This window comes from Corylus avellana, chromosome ca2 (assembly GCF_901000735.1).
Source record: "Corylus avellana chromosome ca2, CavTom2PMs-1.0".
NCBI lineage: Eukaryota > Viridiplantae > Streptophyta > Magnoliopsida > Fagales > Betulaceae > Corylus > Corylus avellana.
Window position 1 is genome coordinate 41,922,730 of NC_081542.1, and position 18,805 is coordinate 41,941,534.

Consider the following 18,805-nt stretch of genomic DNA (forward strand, 5'->3'; position numbering starts at 1 on the left):
TTTTTAAAAAAAAAACAGGAGTATTTTGAACATTCTGAAAAAAATTAACAATTTTTTTTTTTTTTTTAAAAAAATTTCCCTTAATTATTTGTAAATTGGAGATTAACAAAAAATTGTGGTACATATATGGTGAAGGTTGGCATCTTATGACTTGGATCCGGCCAGGATATGGATACATCCATATCCATATACAAATTTGAATAGAAGGGTAAATAGGGGTATTCAAGTCTGAACAATTAAGTAGGGAGATAAGTTTGATTTGGGTCGGTCTAAGTTGTAAGTGGAAGATGGGCCAGGTGGGGTGATATGATCAGCGTGGGACTGGGAGTGGCACGTGCCCAGAGCAACGTAAGCAGAGGAGCAGCAGACAGAGATGGTGGGAGGTGACGCTGGCGTCCGTTTAGGGGTTACAACTGCTTCCACAGTCGCCACTTTGTGGACAAACGCTAGCGTTCTGTTCGGTATTCCAATTGTGGGGACGAGTTATATTGTGTAGCTACGGTGCATCGTCCTCCATGCGCCCTCGACCCCATTTTACCCTTTAGGCTTTAGACAGAACGTGGTCCTTTGGTAGGGATTGTCTGTGATGTGTGGACCAAAACCCCAAGCTCATACATAAAAAAGATGGTTTGGTAGTGGGCTGTGATAGTTCCGTATCACGGTCCTTTCCTGCCATTTGAATGATGGATTTGGTTCGTGAAAATGGCGCATCGGCAGCTACCTGTCCCCCCACCCCCTCCCCCCTCGTTTTATGTTTTGGCCGCGGGTACACCACTGTGAGTGACAGGCCAGGAGGGCCCAGTCCGCCAGTTACACGTTGCAACTGCTTGGCCTTCAATAGCTAGGCTTTTATAATAGACCAAGTAAAATGGAGTTGATTGTTATTAGTATTTACTGTAGTAATATGTTCTGATTTTTTAATCTCCTCTCTCATCTTTATTCTTTATGCCATAATGAGTAAAAAAAGAAAAAGAAAAGAGAATTGAACCTACCAACACTGGGAGCATCTGAAATCCATTTTCGTGCAAATATTATGTGGACTCAAGCCCAATGGGCCCAATATGGGCTGGCCTAATTGAAACCATTTTTTTTTCCTAATTAAATTGAGACCCGGTAATTTAATAACATTTAAAATAATTAATAATTTAACATAATATTAAGTCATGAAATTTAACCTAATATTAAGTTCTGGGATTGAATTTCAACTCCGTTAATTTCACCTCCAATTTTTCAAGCACTTTTTTTAGAGAGCACAAAAAAGAGAGGGAGATTCGAACTAGTGACCTCCGCTTCATTAGACGTGGTCCCAATTGATTGACCTACTTCTTAGGAACTAAATCCGGACGTTAGAGAGAGTGGTAAATAGTGATTGAGTAAAGTGTTAAAGTAATGATTAAGTGATAAAATTTACTTTCGGTTATAATATAACTATAATCCAAAACAAAGGTTACAGCACAAACACCATTAACACCCAGAAGATCAAACAAGTTTTTCTCAATTATTCGAGTTCGTTTTTTTCTTTGACATTTTTTCTTTGACATTTCCGCACAAGAGGAGGAGGAGTATTCGAACTAGTGACCTTTACTTCATTAAGTGTGATCTCAGCCGATTGAGCTATTTCTTAGGGGCAATTATTCGAGTTCTTAAAATACAACAAAAGCAAAAATTAAACCCCTTTAATACGTTTTCTTATTGGGATTTCCAGCACGCCGCCTTAACTCCACGACATCCTCGTCCATGGTCTTCCCCCCCGCATCATCATCATCATCATGATCTTCATCCTTCCCAACCACAGTCTCCTTGATCTTCTGCGTCGTCTCCTTGGCGTCGCCCCAAGCATCCTTCACCGTCTGCTTGGCTTTCTCTCCAATATTCTGCACCGTCTCCGCCGCCTTATGCGTCCCCTCCTTCGCCTTGCCGGCCACTGACCCGGCCACGTCTTCCGTCTTCTCCTTCACATCTTCCGCCGTCTCCGCCGCTCTCGTCGCCCCTTCACCGGCCTTATCAGCCGCCGACCTCGCCGCGCCTTTGGTTTTCTCCTTGGCGTCGTAGGCGTACTCTTTCGTCCTCTCCGCGCCTTCCTTCATGGCTTCTTTCGCTTCATCGGTCACCGGCAACTCCCTGTGCTCGTGCCTCGAGTCGTCTCTCATTCCTTCAGAGGCATTCCGGCCCTGAAATTCAAAAAAAAAAAAAAAAAAGGGCAGAATCGTCATGGCGTGTCAAACTCAAAGAAATGTCAAAATGTGTGTTTTTTTTATAACCTCTGAATATTTTGAGGCGTGGGTGAAGCAGACCCTTGAGACTTTGCGGGAAGAAGATCTGAGAGAGAGTGAAGGGGTGTTAGGGAAGGCCTTTGAGAGGTTGAAGATGGCGTTTCTTGTCATCGACATAGCTGCCATTGTTACCCGTACGTGTACGTGTGTGTGTTCTTTTGCTTCGATCGGATTGGTTTCACCGCTTTCAGGTAATTCATGTTATAAGGTGTTCGAGGAGAATAAGGTGGCAGCCTACAAGATTGACACATCGGTTACTTGATGCCACGTGTTGTATACTTTTGTTTCTCTGTCGTTTAGGCGGTCAACACATGCGTAGGTGTTTGCAACGGATAATTTTTTAATTTTTTATGATGAAATGGATAAAAGTTAAGAAACTGCTAAAAAAAAAAAAAAATATAAGAGAAATATTCACTTTGGTTCTCTGAACTTCTACTTGATTTTATAAATTCTCTTTGAATTCTAAATTTCTTATTTTAGACCCCTGAACTTTCAATTACTTTTAATATGGACTATTACGTCAAATTTTAAACATTACATGACGTTTATATTCCTGACTTTTGTATAAAATTTCAACTTTCAAAACGTTTTTTTAGTTTTTAAAAAATAAAAATCAAGGACATTTTGGTCTTCTTTTGTATTTTTAAAGGCTAAAATTAACGGAAGGGTTCTAATTAAGAGTAATTGAAAGTTTAGGAGTTCAAAATGAGAAATTTAAAAGTCCAGGAGATTTATAAAATCAAGTGGAAGTTCAAGTGGCCAAAGTGAAGTTTTCCCAAAATATAAAAAACCCCTCACCCTTTAATTATTTATATTACAAAGTAATGTAATTATTTCTTATAATATCTAAGGATAATGTGTTTGTTATACGTGGAGAAGTATTAACTACATCTATTGTTTTTTTTTTTTTTTAAATAAATTATATTTTTTATTAATAAAATAAGAGTCAAACAGAAGCGAAGAAAGTTATTCCTTGATTACAATTTACAAAAAAAAATTTCAACTCAAATTATATTTATGACATATTTAACAGCATCTCTAGCTAAGACATAAGCAACTAACCTTGAATCTTTCTTAACATGTTTAATTCTCCAAAATTTCAATTAATACCATCTGTTTTAATTCCATCTATATAATCAAATCTAGTATATCACATCTAATCTCGACATTTCCACATAAATGAATCAAACTAACAATGGTTGCAATTTGTAAACTAGTACTTGAGTGGAGTAATAGGATTTTATGTTTTATTTATCTTAAAAATGTTTGAAGTGAGCTTAAATGATTCAATTTATCTTGATTGAACTCATGTCGGGTCGGATTTAATTACTTTTAATGTCTTAAGAGCAATATAATTCGATCAAGTTTAGATAAATTATCACATAATCGACTCCTTTATCTTTCAAAATTAAATGAAAAAAAAATTGTTCAAGGAATCGTTTATGAGGACTTGTCTTTGAATCAAGCCATGATTCCATGAAGCTTCGTTATTCAATCCTATGTGCGTTGTGGGCCCTTACGGCCCATAGTCGTTTTATAGAATTGGGCTTTTGAAACATTTTTATACAGTTAGTTCAAGGCCCAAAATTTCAACCGCTTGAAATTATTTTATAGGCAAAGGGTGGTGTCTTGTTCTCAGTGGGGGTCCGTCACTCCGTTGGCCTTACTCCGACATTTCATTTTACGCAAAATGCCGAAGAGAGGAGCAACGCCACTGTGAAAGTTAAAAGGAATTGCAGTTGGTGAGCCTTTTCAGGTAACAATTTGCACCTTTATTTTCCACTAAACCAAGTTCGATTATCAACATCGTCGTGAGTTTTCACACATAACAATAACATGCTTGTATAGAATGCAATCTATTCAGTGGAGGGTAACCTAATTAGTGCATTAGCTACTATTAGTTGTACTAATCCATCTTTATCAATGCCCAAATGATGAAAAAGGTATCTGGGTATTCCTCTTCTAGTCTTTAATGATATCCCAAGAGATTTTGGCTCAGTTAAGATGTTGTTAGCTGCTTTTCAAATGGGTTCATTATGTCTGTTGGTTATTGCAAGATTTAAGCTTTGGTTTCGCTTTAAAATCTATATATAAACCCACCTTAGCAAATCTGTATAAGGGTTACCTTCTTAAAAGTGACACAGAAATATATATATATATATATATATCAATGAAGCATTTTGTTTCCTGTTTCACAGTCAGTGGTATTTAATTGAAATGTATTAATTATATTTGTAGATGTTAGCTATTCCTTTCTTGGATTAATTCACATTGTTGTTGCCTCTATAGTTATGTTTCTTTCCTGTTTCAGAGTCTTAAAGATTTATATCAATATACACTGTTGTAGAACAGAGAAATGTGAAGTTTAGGACAAGGATTCTCTCCATTTCACACCATCTCATGGTCAAGATTTTATTTTGTTACAGGTGTACATGATGCATGTCATTTAAAATTTTTAAATGATGTAACGTATTCATCACGTGGCATCATGTACACCATTGAATTTGTGAAATAAAATCTTGACCGGCTCCTCTCCATTTCAGTTGAAATGCATAATTTCTTATTACAAGTTTTATGCAATTGGTTGCTTTGGTATTTCGAAGTAATTATGACCAACATTTAAGCTACTATATTCAGATTTTTTTTTTTCAATGAATATACGAGAATTCATTGAAAAACTCAAAGAATACAAAGGGACAGGAAGAGCCGTCAGAGGGAACCTGCAGCAACAACTAAGGTCTCACATAGCAGTCTAAACTACAAATAAATTAACAAAGTATCAAGGGAAGAGCTTATCTATCACTAATTATATATTCTGAGAATCCCCAAGACTCCACCTGTCATCTATTAACTGGATATGGATGGAAATTATGACACTAATATTAATGAACTTCTGAATATAGAAATTTAAGAATCGTGGTTACACCACCCGTTCACAAATTGTATCTTTCTTCACCATTTTTTTTTTTTTTTGTAGGAATGACTTATGTTCTCGATCATTTCTTATGCAGCTATGTTTGAAGAGATATAATGTATTGATACCTTGCCCTGGTCATGTTATGATTATTGGTCATCTTGAAATTATTATAGGATTTAGCTGCTTGCTGAAGGAAGGAGGAAGGGTGGTAGATTGTCTGCAGGAATTATGCCTTAAAGCCTGTAGGATAGTCTCTGACAACTTAAAAGTACTCTCCATTTGATCTCGTAATAACTAAGTTTTCTATGTTTCTATATGCTCCCTTTTGCTTGGATGAGTTTCATTTTCTTTTTTGTTTCAGGAGACTTTGATATCTAACCCGGCCCATAGAAGATTTGCCCTTTTGTTATCCAAAATATATATATATATATATATATATATATATATATATATATATGAATATTGAAATCCAAGATCTTGCACCTTTGGTATTTGACACCAAAGTATAATCACTCGCCAAAGTCATTGTGAGGTCCAATATGTACTGTCAAGGTTTCAGTTTATTGAACCTTGTTGTGAATTGATCTTGAAAGGTTTGTCTAAGAAGTCTGTCAATTGATCTTGAAAATGATTGTCTGAGAATTCTGTCAATTTCAATCTACAGCATTATAAGTGGTTAATGGTCCATTCATTAATTCTGGGAATGTATTAGAGCTACTTTTTCTTTACCATATGGACTCAATACCTAGAATAGAAAAGTTGATGGCTATTTTATCTTGCAGATTATGATACTTATCTAAAATTAGATCTTGTGTTTTTCAAGAACTTGATCCAGGGCCAGAATCATTATTCTGAACAAAAAACAATAGCTTCTGATTTATTGTGATCTAAATGGTACCGCCAGATGAGCATGGTTCTTTCTTTGTGGTTTTTTTTCATATTTTATCATGATGGTTGTTATTAAAGGTGGAAGTGGATTATTCAGGTAAACCTGCCTTATGCTTTTAGGACAACGTCAAGTGATATAGCTTGATCAGGCTATGTGTTTCAAACTTGGGCTTTTCACAAATTATTAATACAATTCTGAGTTGAATGACTTTTTTGAGAAAAAAGTATTATTATTATTATTATTATTATTACTTTTTTCTCAAGTGAATAAAACATCAAATTGATCAGAACTGTAAGCTCAAATATTTACTTGGGAAAGGATTTGCTTAGGTTTCTTTCTTCTTCTTCAATCACCGATAACCAACACATAATTATCATCTTCTTGCTTTTATCTTTAGTATCTTTGTGATCAATATTTTTAACATTCTTTAGTTAACCAGGACTAAAAATTAATCAAACAGCCCTTAGAAACCCAAAAAATAATCTTAAACACTCGTTAAATAGAATTTAGTAAGGCTTGGACCTGTCATGGTTGATCCTTTTCCATAACAATGGTGAAGTTTTGAGCAAGTATGCATAATGAACTATACTTTTGAGAGAAGCAACAGAAAAATGAACAACTAAACAATCAATTCCTTACAAAAGAACACAAGTGAAAAATTCATTTTAGACCCCAAGTTATAACAATCTAGATTACCAAACAGAATAATGATCAACTTTAAAGCCAAACACTACAGATATCACTACCAAAATGGGGGTATGACAAATAGCACACCCCTTACAATAATGGTAACGTCTCTCTGTCTCTCTCTGAGGTTGAGGCATTCAGGTTTTTCTTTCTCAAGCCAATGACAGCCAACTGGATGGCAGGCAATTGCATTGTAGTTTCATTTTTAAATACTAATAAAACAAACCCGAAAAAACGGAACCGAGTGATGAATTGATTCCACCTTATCTTCTTTGTCGTTTAGAGCGAAGTTTGGGCCACCATGCAAAAAAGGTTTAGTGTTACATTTTCGATTTGACACCTATATAACCGTCAAGGGCAGGTGTTATCACCTTGGCATTGTTGGTTACATGCAGCTTTGCATTCCTCTTCTATATAAAGTTGAGTTGTCCCGCGGTCTATTCACAAATCTATCCATCAGAGCTTAGTTCTGAAGTTCTTCTTTCCTCTTTTCTTTTGAAAGGATCCTAGAAATACTTGAAGTTTCAATATAGAAAGTCAGTGATTTCATGACAGTAGCTTATTGGCATGCATGGAAAATTTTCCTTATCAGAATGCTGTAAAGAGAGAATCCTCACCTTGCTTTGTAAGTACTAGCCATTGGTACAACATGTTACTATGTCTTCTGATAAGGTTTTACTCTAATTAAGAGTCATTATTAGAATTAAGCAGAAAATTGAATTACTTCCTTACTTTTCATTGTCGAGGTAATTATATGCTTGATTTCCTTACTGAGCTGGTTGCAATGTTTAAATATTGTGCAGCGGATTCATGTTATTGTGCTTTTTATTTTCACCACCGGTTAATGTATTGTCTATGCTCCAATAATTTTTCAGTATAGCGTGTCTCTAATTTTCCAGCAAAGCTGTTCTTCTGAGAAACTTGTGTTCTTATTAATTGCCCAACAGAAGATATAATTCACAATGTCATTGCATGATTATAATCCTAATGATTTGATCATCAGTTTAAGACAATAATATCTGTCATTGTTGTTGTTGCTGTTGATTGTCATGCAAAATTATGTCCAGCCAATCTTATGGTTGGTCTATATTTGCCTTTTATGTTCTTTCTTTCTTGGTCAGTATCTATTATTGTTTTAAGAAACGAGATGTCTGTAATTATTGGTAAGACTCTATATGGCTTTACACGCACATAAACTCATAGTTTTGAAGCAAAAATATATGCCAGATCTGTGATTTTACCAACCATATATATGTTTTATTTTATTTTTGGTTTGTGTTGTCCGCTTAATCTTGTTTCAGAGGTATGCAATTGATGGATAGATATACAAGTTTACAACAACATACGTAGATAAAAAAAAAAAAAAAACTCTACTTGCAGATTGGCCATGTCCTTCAGCCTCTTTACTGCTGTAGGCTACAGGCTGTAGCCATGATCTTTTAACCAAACACAAAGGCATGGTTTGGAACTTATATCTTGTCTCGTTCTTGCTTTTTAAGAAGATTGTAACATGTCTTCTTATTTTTCTCTTTAATAGCTTGGTTCGTAACTGACCTTTGTTAGAATCTGATATTGTTTTAAACGTAACTAGGAATTCTGTCATCTGCATGAAATGTTTTGCTACCTGTTATGGTATTTATGTTGATTTTGCAGTAAAAAATAATTTTCCGCAGAAGCAGCATTAAATTTTGTGAGGAAGCAAAGTATCTATAAAAGATTGGAAGTATGTCGCCCTATATTTTTTAACAGCCAAACTAGTGGCACCTTTATTATTTCCAGAAATTATTACTTACATATGGATAACATGATTGGTTTCTTCCTCGGGAAAATTTAGTCTATGCCTCTAAATCATGTGGATAAATAAGTTTCTAAACTTTAGGGACAAAATTGCACCTTTCCGGTAGATGTAATGGCACTTCATCAGCAGGGTCATGTTGAGATCATGTTGGGGCCAACTATACTCTTCCTCAAAGGAATACCAATCACGAGCTAATTATCCTATAATTACAGGAGAATCTTTTGAGTTATGATGTTAGCAAATTAGTTAACGCTGATTGATTACAATTTATGGGTATCTGTTATTCTGCTTTCTACCATCTTTGGAATTGACATGGGAGGATGAATAAATACGATATTTTAAAATATTAAAACATGCTTCATGTTATCTTAAATATTTCATTTATTGCAACTAGATGGGTGCACGCATTGTAAGAATGCAGTAATCCTCCAAAATGCTGCGTTATAGCTGCGGCCAAGAAGAGACCTGTGTAATTTACTATTATAGATTTCCATCAAAACAAGTTTTCCTTGTGGGGATTCTGGATTTGAAACTTGAAAGTGGGAATTGACAACTTTTACATGACCTTACTGCTATGCTCTCTGGCTTTTTCGTTGCAAGAAAAATGATAAATTGGGTCATTGCTCGAAGCCAAAAATGATTGTTATGTGTTCTGTGTTTCTCTTGATTAGTGAGCAGTTTTATTGCCTTATTAGCCTGTTAGTAGCTAGTTCATGGAAGAGTGACTCCTAGTCCACTTCCTCCATTGTTAGAAATAATATGAAGGAACTGAGAACAAGCATTTAAGCTGACCTTACAGTATTTAAGCTGACCTTACAGTATCTGAGCATGCAATTTAGTTGATTCTTTTGCTCCAAAATTCCCATTCAAGCTTCTCCCTAGTAACAGCACAGTTGGTTCTGCATGTATAGGTTTCTCCATGGTGAACATTTTAATTTTCAATCCTCTGTTCCCTAATAGTGATATTTTATTGTTAAGAGACCTGGAGTGTGGTTTTGTGCATTGTTTTCTGCTTCAACCCGAAGAATTAATTGAAGAAACTTGTTTCATGCAGGATGGGCATGAGGGGGGATTTGATCAACATGGTATTGCCAAAGAGATGAGAAGCAAGCCAGACATGGCATCACTATGGCAAAGTCGTCCAAGAGTGAATCACCACCATGAGGTGGTTCAAACCAAAACGGTGATCATTGGAGCTCAAATATCATCAAGTTCGTCAATTTCAACAGCTCTTTTTTACTCACATTCCAAACATTATTTCAATCTTACCCACATCCCAAACATTACATAAACCTAATTTTAAAACCTTTAAACTACAAAATGTATAATATCCCACAACGCAAGAAAACGCCACACAACCACCCAAACCAAACCCCAACCCCAACGACAAACATTTTACTTTAGAAAATAAAACTAAACTAAAGAAAAAAAAAAGTAAACAAAACTTAAGAAAGAGTTAGGTTAGTGCTTCATCAGCTGTTCCAACGAAAATCATCTCTGGAATTAGCACTGCTCTAACCTTTTTTTTCTTTTACAATTAAAACCAAAACCCAACCATCCAACCACATAGCCCTTGGGATGCTGGCTATGGGGACAGAAGGCATGAGTGAGAGTGAGCAATTTTGAGCAAGAGAGAGATGTGCATGGTTCCACATTGGGCCATGAGTTAATGCATGGATTGGCCATGGTTGGTGTTCTGCCATGGGCTACCGTAGAAGATAGAGAGGTCTCTCTCTTACTTGGGAGATGCTCACTCTAGCCCTTCGGCCCACCTTTGTATGCCTCCCATCTTTTTCCCAACCCATCTGCAACCTTGACACGTTTCTCTCACTTGTACCGCACCTATGTTCTCACCAGAGGCAATAACTAACCTCCATGACATTATCAGGCCGACCGTTCTGTACTTGTTAGAAACAAACACACTAAGCCTCACATATCCAAAACACCAGCGTCGCTGCTCTGTGTTCATTCTGATAATGGAGAACTTCTACACACCCATTCCTTCCGCAACAAAACATGGGTTATCCTCAGAACTCAGAGTTATCAACTTATGGACCATTGAGCTCCTCTTCAACTATTCGGCTACATCAACCTCATGTCACCACATGCAGGCTTGTGATTCCCATGCTTGTACCCTTTCTGGTTTCAGTGAAATCGGGTTGTACTTGGCATGCCAAACTCGCAACCACGTGTGTTATCCGAAGAGCAACAAAGAAGGTTAATTTGTACGTTAATGCATGTGTGACCAAGGGGTTGTGAGGATTAAGCGCAAGATGGCATGCCAAAGGAGTCTCAGTTTGAGAGAAACTCGCCTTCTGAGGCTCCTTCAACATGTTCTCTTCACCTGATAAGAAAGTGGGTTCTTGATCTGAATATGAGTTTATCTGATAATGTTTTGTATTCTGTGGTTTCTCTTTTCTGTTGTGTCTTTTGATGGCTAAAATTTTGGATTTTGGGTACAGACACACAGAATTTTGGTGATGAAGGAGTTGAAGAAAAGTGATATTAATTAGGGCTTTCAGGGTTATACTTCCAAAGGTGAGGTTTTCTGTGCTCAGATCTTCCATTTTAATCATTAACTTGACAACAGAAGGCGGCAGAAGAAAATCCTCCCTAACCAAGAATGGAGAGTGAAGTACAAATAAGTATTCGTTTGACAACAGTTAGAACGTTCAAGTTCAGATTCTAAATACATCCTTCGATAGAGAGTCGATTGTACATTGATTGAACTCTCGGGTTTTCACCCCCAAGACATTGATCGATTTAGAGTTGATCGTGTATCAATCGATCTATTGGGTCCTCATCATTGTGAAGACATTGATCGATCGAGAATCAATCCAACTCTCGGGTTCTCATCACCGGGAAGACATCGCTCGACTGAGAGTCGATCGAGTGTTGAGCGAACTCTCGAATCCACTGATTTATGAAGAAAACGCTAAAAGATGTCGGGTCAAGTCAACTCACCACTAAGAAAACACAATCATCTCACCATTAATGGGGAGAAAATCGCATGCACATGGAAAGCTCAATCATACCTTACAAGACAAGTCAATTATAAAAGAAACATATCACTCACTTATGGTTTAAATATTCATCTCTTGTATATGTTTTCAATATGGTGAATATCACAATTCTTTTATGGGTTGCAATTCTTTTGCACTTTCTCTTGTGATTCTTTCTATCATGCTTTAAGATGCTAAATATATTTAAATCAAACAGTTTTGCCTTTCCAAGCCATGTCAATGTAACAGTGGACTTCATATTACAGAATGGACTGGAGACTGGAGATTCTATTACTCTTTACGAGGACGAGGGGACGAATCTCGTGCCTTTTTCTTCCTTATTATACATTAATTTACTAAAGATTAAATTCTGATTTTAGAAGTGGAATGGGAAAATATTTTAGTTTAGCTGCCTTTGACATTTTCTATTATGATATCGATATATTGGAAGTAAAGGGAAAAAGACAAAATAATAATAATAATAATAATAAAAGGGAAAAAGACAAATGGAAGGTGCTAATGAGGACAAAAGGGGAGAGGGGAGAGCTTTCAATGAATACGTGTTTAGTAAGGGTGTTAACTCGGTTCGTGTTTCTGATTATTGGCCAAAATTGGGAACCGGAACTGGTTACCTGGTTGTCCGGTTATATAATAATCGGTCGGTTCCGGTTGGTACCGGTTATCCGGACCGGATAACTGTTTTTTAATTAAAAAAAAAAATCATTTTAGGCTTATTTTAAGTATTAGGCCTAATTTTTGAGCTTATTTAAGATATAAAGTCTAATTTTTGTGCTTAATTTAACAATTTTTTTACCCATTTTTTTAAAAACACAATTAGCATTTTTGTCCCAATAAGTTGGGCTTTGTTATGATTGTTAAAAAAACAAAAAAAACCTCAAAAAAAATCCTAAAAAAATAATTGTTTTTGGCTTTTTGGGCCTAAAAAAATAAAAATTCAATCTTTTAAAAATGTCCTAAAACTTCATTGTTTAAAAATGCCCTTAAAATCCAATGTTTACAAATGCCATAAAAATTCAATGTTTAAAAATGCCCTAAAAAAATTAAATTTTTTTTAAAAAAATTATTTTATATATATACCTGGTTATCCGGTTATAACCAGGTGCCAAAAACTGGAACCGGTACCGGGTACCCAATTACCGGTTTTTTCCAACTGGTTTGCCGGTTACTGGTTGGTACCCAGTTTTTTTTTTTTTTTTTTTTTTTTTTTTTTTTTTAACACCCCTAGTGTTGTTTAGCGTGTGTAACTCTAGCTTTTGGAGAGGATCCTCTCTAGTTAGTTATATTAAAAATGTATTTTTTTCTTTTCACTTTTTGATGGAACAAAAATACTATTCCAATATAACTAACGGGATATTATTAAACTGGAAAGGATCTTAATTCCTAGATTTGTGGGTTGAGGCCTTGAGGGACTCTTAACTCATGAGGTCCTTGAGGTATAGCCTTTTATCAAATCATTTTTTATGGTTTCAATTTTGTCAATTTATTCCTTAAGGTTTTAATTGTTGTCAAATAAATCATTATGTCCACCCTCAGTTAATTTTCTAATGGTGTTGCCACATCATATCCAATCAAAAAGCAACATGTATTCTCTTAAATAAAGGGACCAATGTCGGAGCCCTCCTACAAACAAAGTAACACATTAATAACTATATTTGAGCTGAGTGGAACTGAATATTGAATATTCAAGCTTGGCATATATATATATATATATATATATATATATATATATATATATATATTAAACAAATTTGAACTTTTTCATGAGCTGCTCAAATTAACTTATTCATTTTATTATATAAAGTAAATATCATGATTGTTTATCTTTTCGTAAATCCCGTACTAATCATTTTATCATTTGAGTTAATTATATAAAATTAACTTAAATCTTAAATAATCTAATATCTAAATACTTGCATGACTGCAAGTACAAAGCAACCTATATAATATATATGTATGCACTATTTCATAAGGCTATGATACTATGTTGGTGTGTTATTGATGAATGTTGACTCTAGTGAAAAATGATCAAGAAACTGCATATATTTATGTTGTTGAAATCTTTTCATAAATTTAATAATTTATGCTAAATCAAAAGACAAAATGCTTTGGTAAATCTTATCTGGTCGTTTGTGTATTGTATAATATGCATAGGTTGTGATTTGGAATGAACACAAGGGTTTCAGCTAATAACATTTTTGAGAGCCTTCGATAGAAACATCAAATAAAGGTTTGTTGTCAAAATTAGGTAAATTGAGATCTCAGTAAGATCAATGGTGAGGAAGTATCCATGCTCATTGAATTATTTCCAACTAGAAAAACATTATAATTTAACACTTTGACATGTTGAAGGCAATAATTTTAGAATATTCTTTTCTAAGCAAGAAGGATTTTTGGCCCATTTTCATTGACCAATTTCTTCCCCAGTACCAATGCCCAATAATTTCCATCGCACACAAGCCGACTCGATAGATTTTGGGGCCTAAGGCAATAAGTTTAAGTGGAGCAATTTTTTTTATATTTAAATATTAATTATTTTATATTTATTTTAACATTTATATTATACTTTTTTATTTAAAAACCATTATTCTTACTTTTTATGATGCATAATTACTAATTAAGTTTTTATAATCAAGTTTTCCAATATTTCATTTTCAATTGATAATATGAATATTCCATTTTTTTTTTTTTTTTGTGATATTGTCGATCTTAGATAGGATTTTATCAAATTTAATTTTGAAAAAAATTATTTCTTCATAAGCAACTGTAACATGTATAAGTGATACATTTAAAAAAGAATCAAATATTTTTATATAATTTAATATGTCAATCAAACACTTTCTTTTACAACTTTTTTTTTATTATTTATTTATTTATTTATTTTACTACTTATTAAATATAGAATGACTTATCACTTGATTCAAGAACATTTAATATGTCCCCAAGAGATAGTTTTACTTTGCAATTATTAATTGGGGCTTAATCAGATATTATTTATTATTTTTTTTACTATATTAAAGCCTTTAAAAAAATCATTCTTTTCTAAGTACAATTTTTGTCTTATAGAATATTATTATCTATAATTTTAGAATATTCTGTTCTAAGCGAGAAGGCTTTTTGCCTTGGGCCATTTTCATTTTCTTCCGGCCAACACTTCATCTTCGTCAACGTTTTCATTTCTCTGGAGCCGCGCGGCTGCATGCGTCGAATGATATAAATACGAAGCGGTGGTGGGTTTTCATGAAGCAATGGGCAAGAGCGAGATGAGATGCCCTTCTTATTCTTTTTTTTTTCTGTAATAATCTCTTTAAAACTGATCAGACTGAAAAAAAACCAAGTGACCAAGTTGATTACCCACCACGTATGGCGCTTTGATTGGGATGGCAGCTGGCTTTCCAAACAGAAAGTGTGAGTGAGGGAAGATGGGTGTGGTTTGTTTTGACAAAGCAGGCGCCATGAATGCATGGTAGCTAGCTGTGGTGTTCTGTGCAGGATTAGGATATGCCCAATTAGTCTGCCACATTTAAAGCAAAAGTGGGAGCGTCAAGTTTGAAGACAACCTCTCTGCCTTCTCTCTCACTCTCTCTCTCTCTCTTTCTCAGTGGTCAGATGGGTATCCCAAAACCACCACTCTCCGGCCACCTGTCGCCCACTCCGCCCCATCAGCACGCTCTTCCTCTCCCCTTCTCTTCACCCACCCAACTCCATCTCTTGACGCGTTTTCTCTCGCTTTTCCAACACCTGTGCTTTCTTCACTGGCAGCATCTTCACTCCCCTTCACATTACCATATTTGGTTTCACAAGAAACAAACACCCACCCTGTTCCTCATTCATCACTCTTTCATTCATTCTCATAATGGACAACTTTTTCACACCCATTACTCCCACCACCGATACAACAACAACAACAACAACCACCACCACCACCACCACCACTACCACCACCACCGGCTTTGCTTCATCCTCTCAGTACTATTTTCCACCACTCCCCTACGCATTTCCTCTAGACCAATCTGGTCAGTGTTTGGCGTATCCTGTCGTAATTGGCGTGAATCCGCAACCTCATTTGCTATCAAAAGAGCAAGAGAGAAGGCTTGTGGATGCTTGGACGACCAAGATCGCGAGGATTAAACGCAAAATCGCACGCCAGAGGAGCCTCACCTTGAAGCAGAGTTACTCTGCTTCTTGGGCTTCTTCCTCATTAACTCAGGTGAATACACGGGAACAGGCTGATGTTCAGAACAGCAACAATGTTGTCAACGGAGATCCCTACACGTTCTGCACGCCGGATAAGAAGGTGGGCTTGTGTGAATTCTGAATTCTCAACTTGGGTTTCTCAGATTTTGCTTTTCTTTGTCACATATCACACGGGTTGTCCTGTTTTGGAACAGAGGCTTAGAGTTTTGCTTAAGAAAGAGTTGAAGAATAGTGATGTTGGGTCTTTGGGAAGGATTGTCCTTCCAAAGGTAAATTTTGTGCAGAAATCTTGCCTGTTTGTTTGGTTTTATGTTGTTTTCTGTCCATTCTTTGTGCTTGTAGGAAAAGTTGAGAAAAAGGGAAAATAAGTAAAAGAGCCAACCACTATCCTTCATATGATTGTGATCTTGACTGCCCAATAGCTAATTCCTCCCTGACTTTTCGATCTTTGCACAAAACATAAAGAAAGGGAAAAAAGAAATAATTGCCCTTCTTCTTTGTAATATTTATTAATGATCTTTCAAATGGTACTTAGTAAGGATAACTATCATTTCCTTGGAAATTAGGTAATTGATATTTTCCTCTCAATTTTCAGTTTTAGTCTCTGATTCCAAGGTGATCTAATGTAATCTTTGGTTAATCCTAATCATCATCAACTTAATCACAGAGAGAAGCAGAGGAAAATCTTCCAATCCTCTCTGATAAAGATGGGATCCAAATTGTGATCCGAGATGTGTTTTCTAACAAACAGTGGGGCATGAAATACAAGTGAGTAATATATATGCTGTCCAACCATTTGATTCTCTTTTTCTTTTTCTTTTTTTCCTTTATTCAATGGTTCATGTGAGACAACACTCAGAAGCCCATTTTGTTCGAATTGTTCGAACAAAATAAGGCCTGAATGTCCTCTCACATGAGTCGCCCGCACCCTATCTCCATCCCTAAATGCTATACATATTTAGACCAACAGTTTTACCTATTTAAGGGTGTTTGATTTCTACAGGTATTGGTCAAATAATAAGAGCAGAATGTATGTTCTTGAAAATGCAGGTAAACCCACTTGCCAATTTTCTATTTTTAACTTCCTTAAACATTTCCTTAAACACAGTAGTATGTTCACAAATGTTTTTCCAAATTACAGTGGATTTTGTAAAGCAAAATGGTCTGGTGATTGGAGATTCCATTGCCCTTTACGAGGATGAATGCAAGAATCTCGTGAGTTTTCTTCCTTATTACACAAGTTGTTTGAATATTAAAGTTGGATTAAAAATGGAAAATAAGAACTTGTAATTTTTGCTGATTATAATGGCCTTGAACCTTTTCTTTATGTGAGACGGTATCCCTTGGAAGTAAGTGAAGGGAAACAGACAAAGGGGGAAGGTGCTAATATGGACAAAATATGTGAGATAATGGGGACACGAAGGAGATGATGTGTCGGTTATAGAATTGCTATTTAAATAGACAGATAGGACTAAGCACGTGTGTCGCACGAGCACTGCAGCTTTTTGGTTAAGACTACTACAAACTGGGTGACCAAAAAGTTTCCTAGCATTTCTCTTTCATAGTTCATACGATACAAGTGGTGCTTTTGCTTGTTTCCATTGGGATTTGGGTTTTTGGTTTTTAGCTTTTTTTTTTTTTTTAATAAAAAAAAAAAATGTTTACAGTTTAGATAATAAATATAAGAGAGCTTTACGAGACTATCTATCCCAATAAGTGAGTGGGTTGCTCGAGACTTGTTCAAGCTATTGGACTCATATGAACTCTTTTACATTTGCTGCAAAATTGCCAAAAATATGAATTGCCTATTTTGTTATAGCCATTATTGATGCAATATTAAAATGGATTGCGGACTCGTGTCATGTATGGATTGCTTACAATTCAGTCCGACAAGTAGTCCCAACATAGAGGGCATGTGTTAGACTGTTTTACTCCAAACAGCTCGGGATTTGAGGTAACCTGTCCAAATTGCCAGCGATTCAATCCCGAACCAATCTTATCTTCTTATTTAGTAAGGCATATATATATCTATTCTGTTGGAGCTATATATTTGCAAGATTCATTTCATATGCCACGGAACTAAACTTACTTAACATTTAACAAGTGCATTTTATTCATGCGAGGGGCAGTATGTCTCCATTGAAAAGGTTGAAAGAGCAGTAGAACAGGAGCACTCATACAGACAACATTGTACAAATCACAGCTCCAACAGCAACAGCCCATATCCATTTACATACGAGGCTAGGGACGAGGAAGAAGCATCTTTAGCATTACTTATAGAGCAACTTAGACCCAAGGAAGAAGTAGAAGCCAACAGCCTTGCAACTTTGTCCATGGGAGCTGCTTCTTCACATAGGCAGCTCGTTTGATTTAAATCCTCTGGAATTCCCTTTTATGTGGATCAATTTGGTCTTCTTTTAAACCATTTATGGATTTTTATCTCATAATTAAACATATTTGTAGACATGTCCCAATCAACTTCAAGGTGATGCTTCTACATTCATCAATGTATGCCTCCTTGTGTTGTACCAATGCTATATATATATATATATACACACACACTATAGATTTCTCTCTCTCTTTCTTGACAGAAAATGAAAACTAAATGATACAGATAACGTGTTCGGGGGGCTAGAAATTGGAATAATGTTATATATGCTCCCACTTCCATATTTTCACGCTCATACTTTCCGACATGGTTTTTAAAATTATCATTGAATTTAAATCCAATAATGAATTATCATAAATCCAATGGTTATTTTAAAAGTCATGTCAGAAAGTAAAAGTAAGTGTGTAGCATTACTTATAAATTATTCATAGAACGTTTTTGGGATAAGAGGGACCTCAATTAGTCTATACAATCCAAAAATGAGCAACGGCATTGCTATATATATGATACACTATTCTCCCACTATTTACTATGCTAACATGGCATTGTTAGTTTACTATTGATCTTATGGTAGATTGGTAGTATAATGAGATAGTGGTGTGGCATATAGCATTGCTCAACAAAAATTGTTATAC

At 35.5% G+C, this 18,805-nt stretch overlaps 2 protein-coding genes across 2 annotated transcripts; one reads left to right on the forward strand and one right to left on the reverse strand.

Annotated features, from left to right (window-relative positions):
• Positions 1–1,450: 1,450 nt before the first annotated feature.
• On the reverse strand, positions 1,451–2,427 carry LOC132172656 (desiccation-related protein PCC3-06). Its single transcript, XM_059584189.1, has 2 exons — positions 2,262–2,427; positions 1,451–2,171 (listed from the first exon to the last, which is right to left on the reverse strand). Exons 1-2 carry the CDS (start codon positions 2,397–2,399, stop codon positions 1,677–1,679), a joined length of 633 nt encoding a protein of 210 aa, XP_059440172.1. The 5' UTR covers positions 2,400–2,427; the 3' UTR covers positions 1,451–1,676.
• A 12,990-nt stretch (positions 2,428–15,417) lies between these two features.
• Positions 15,418–18,234, forward strand: LOC132172872 (B3 domain-containing transcription factor LEC2). Its single transcript, XM_059584435.1, has 6 exons — positions 15,418–15,881; positions 15,976–16,050; positions 16,449–16,549; positions 16,785–16,831; positions 16,923–16,996; positions 17,911–18,234. The coding sequence occupies exons 1-6, from the start codon at positions 15,441–15,443 to the stop codon at positions 18,148–18,150; spliced, it is 978 nt and encodes a 325-aa protein (XP_059440418.1). The 5' UTR covers positions 15,418–15,440; the 3' UTR covers positions 18,151–18,234.
• The last annotated feature ends 571 nt before the right edge of the window (positions 18,235–18,805 follow it).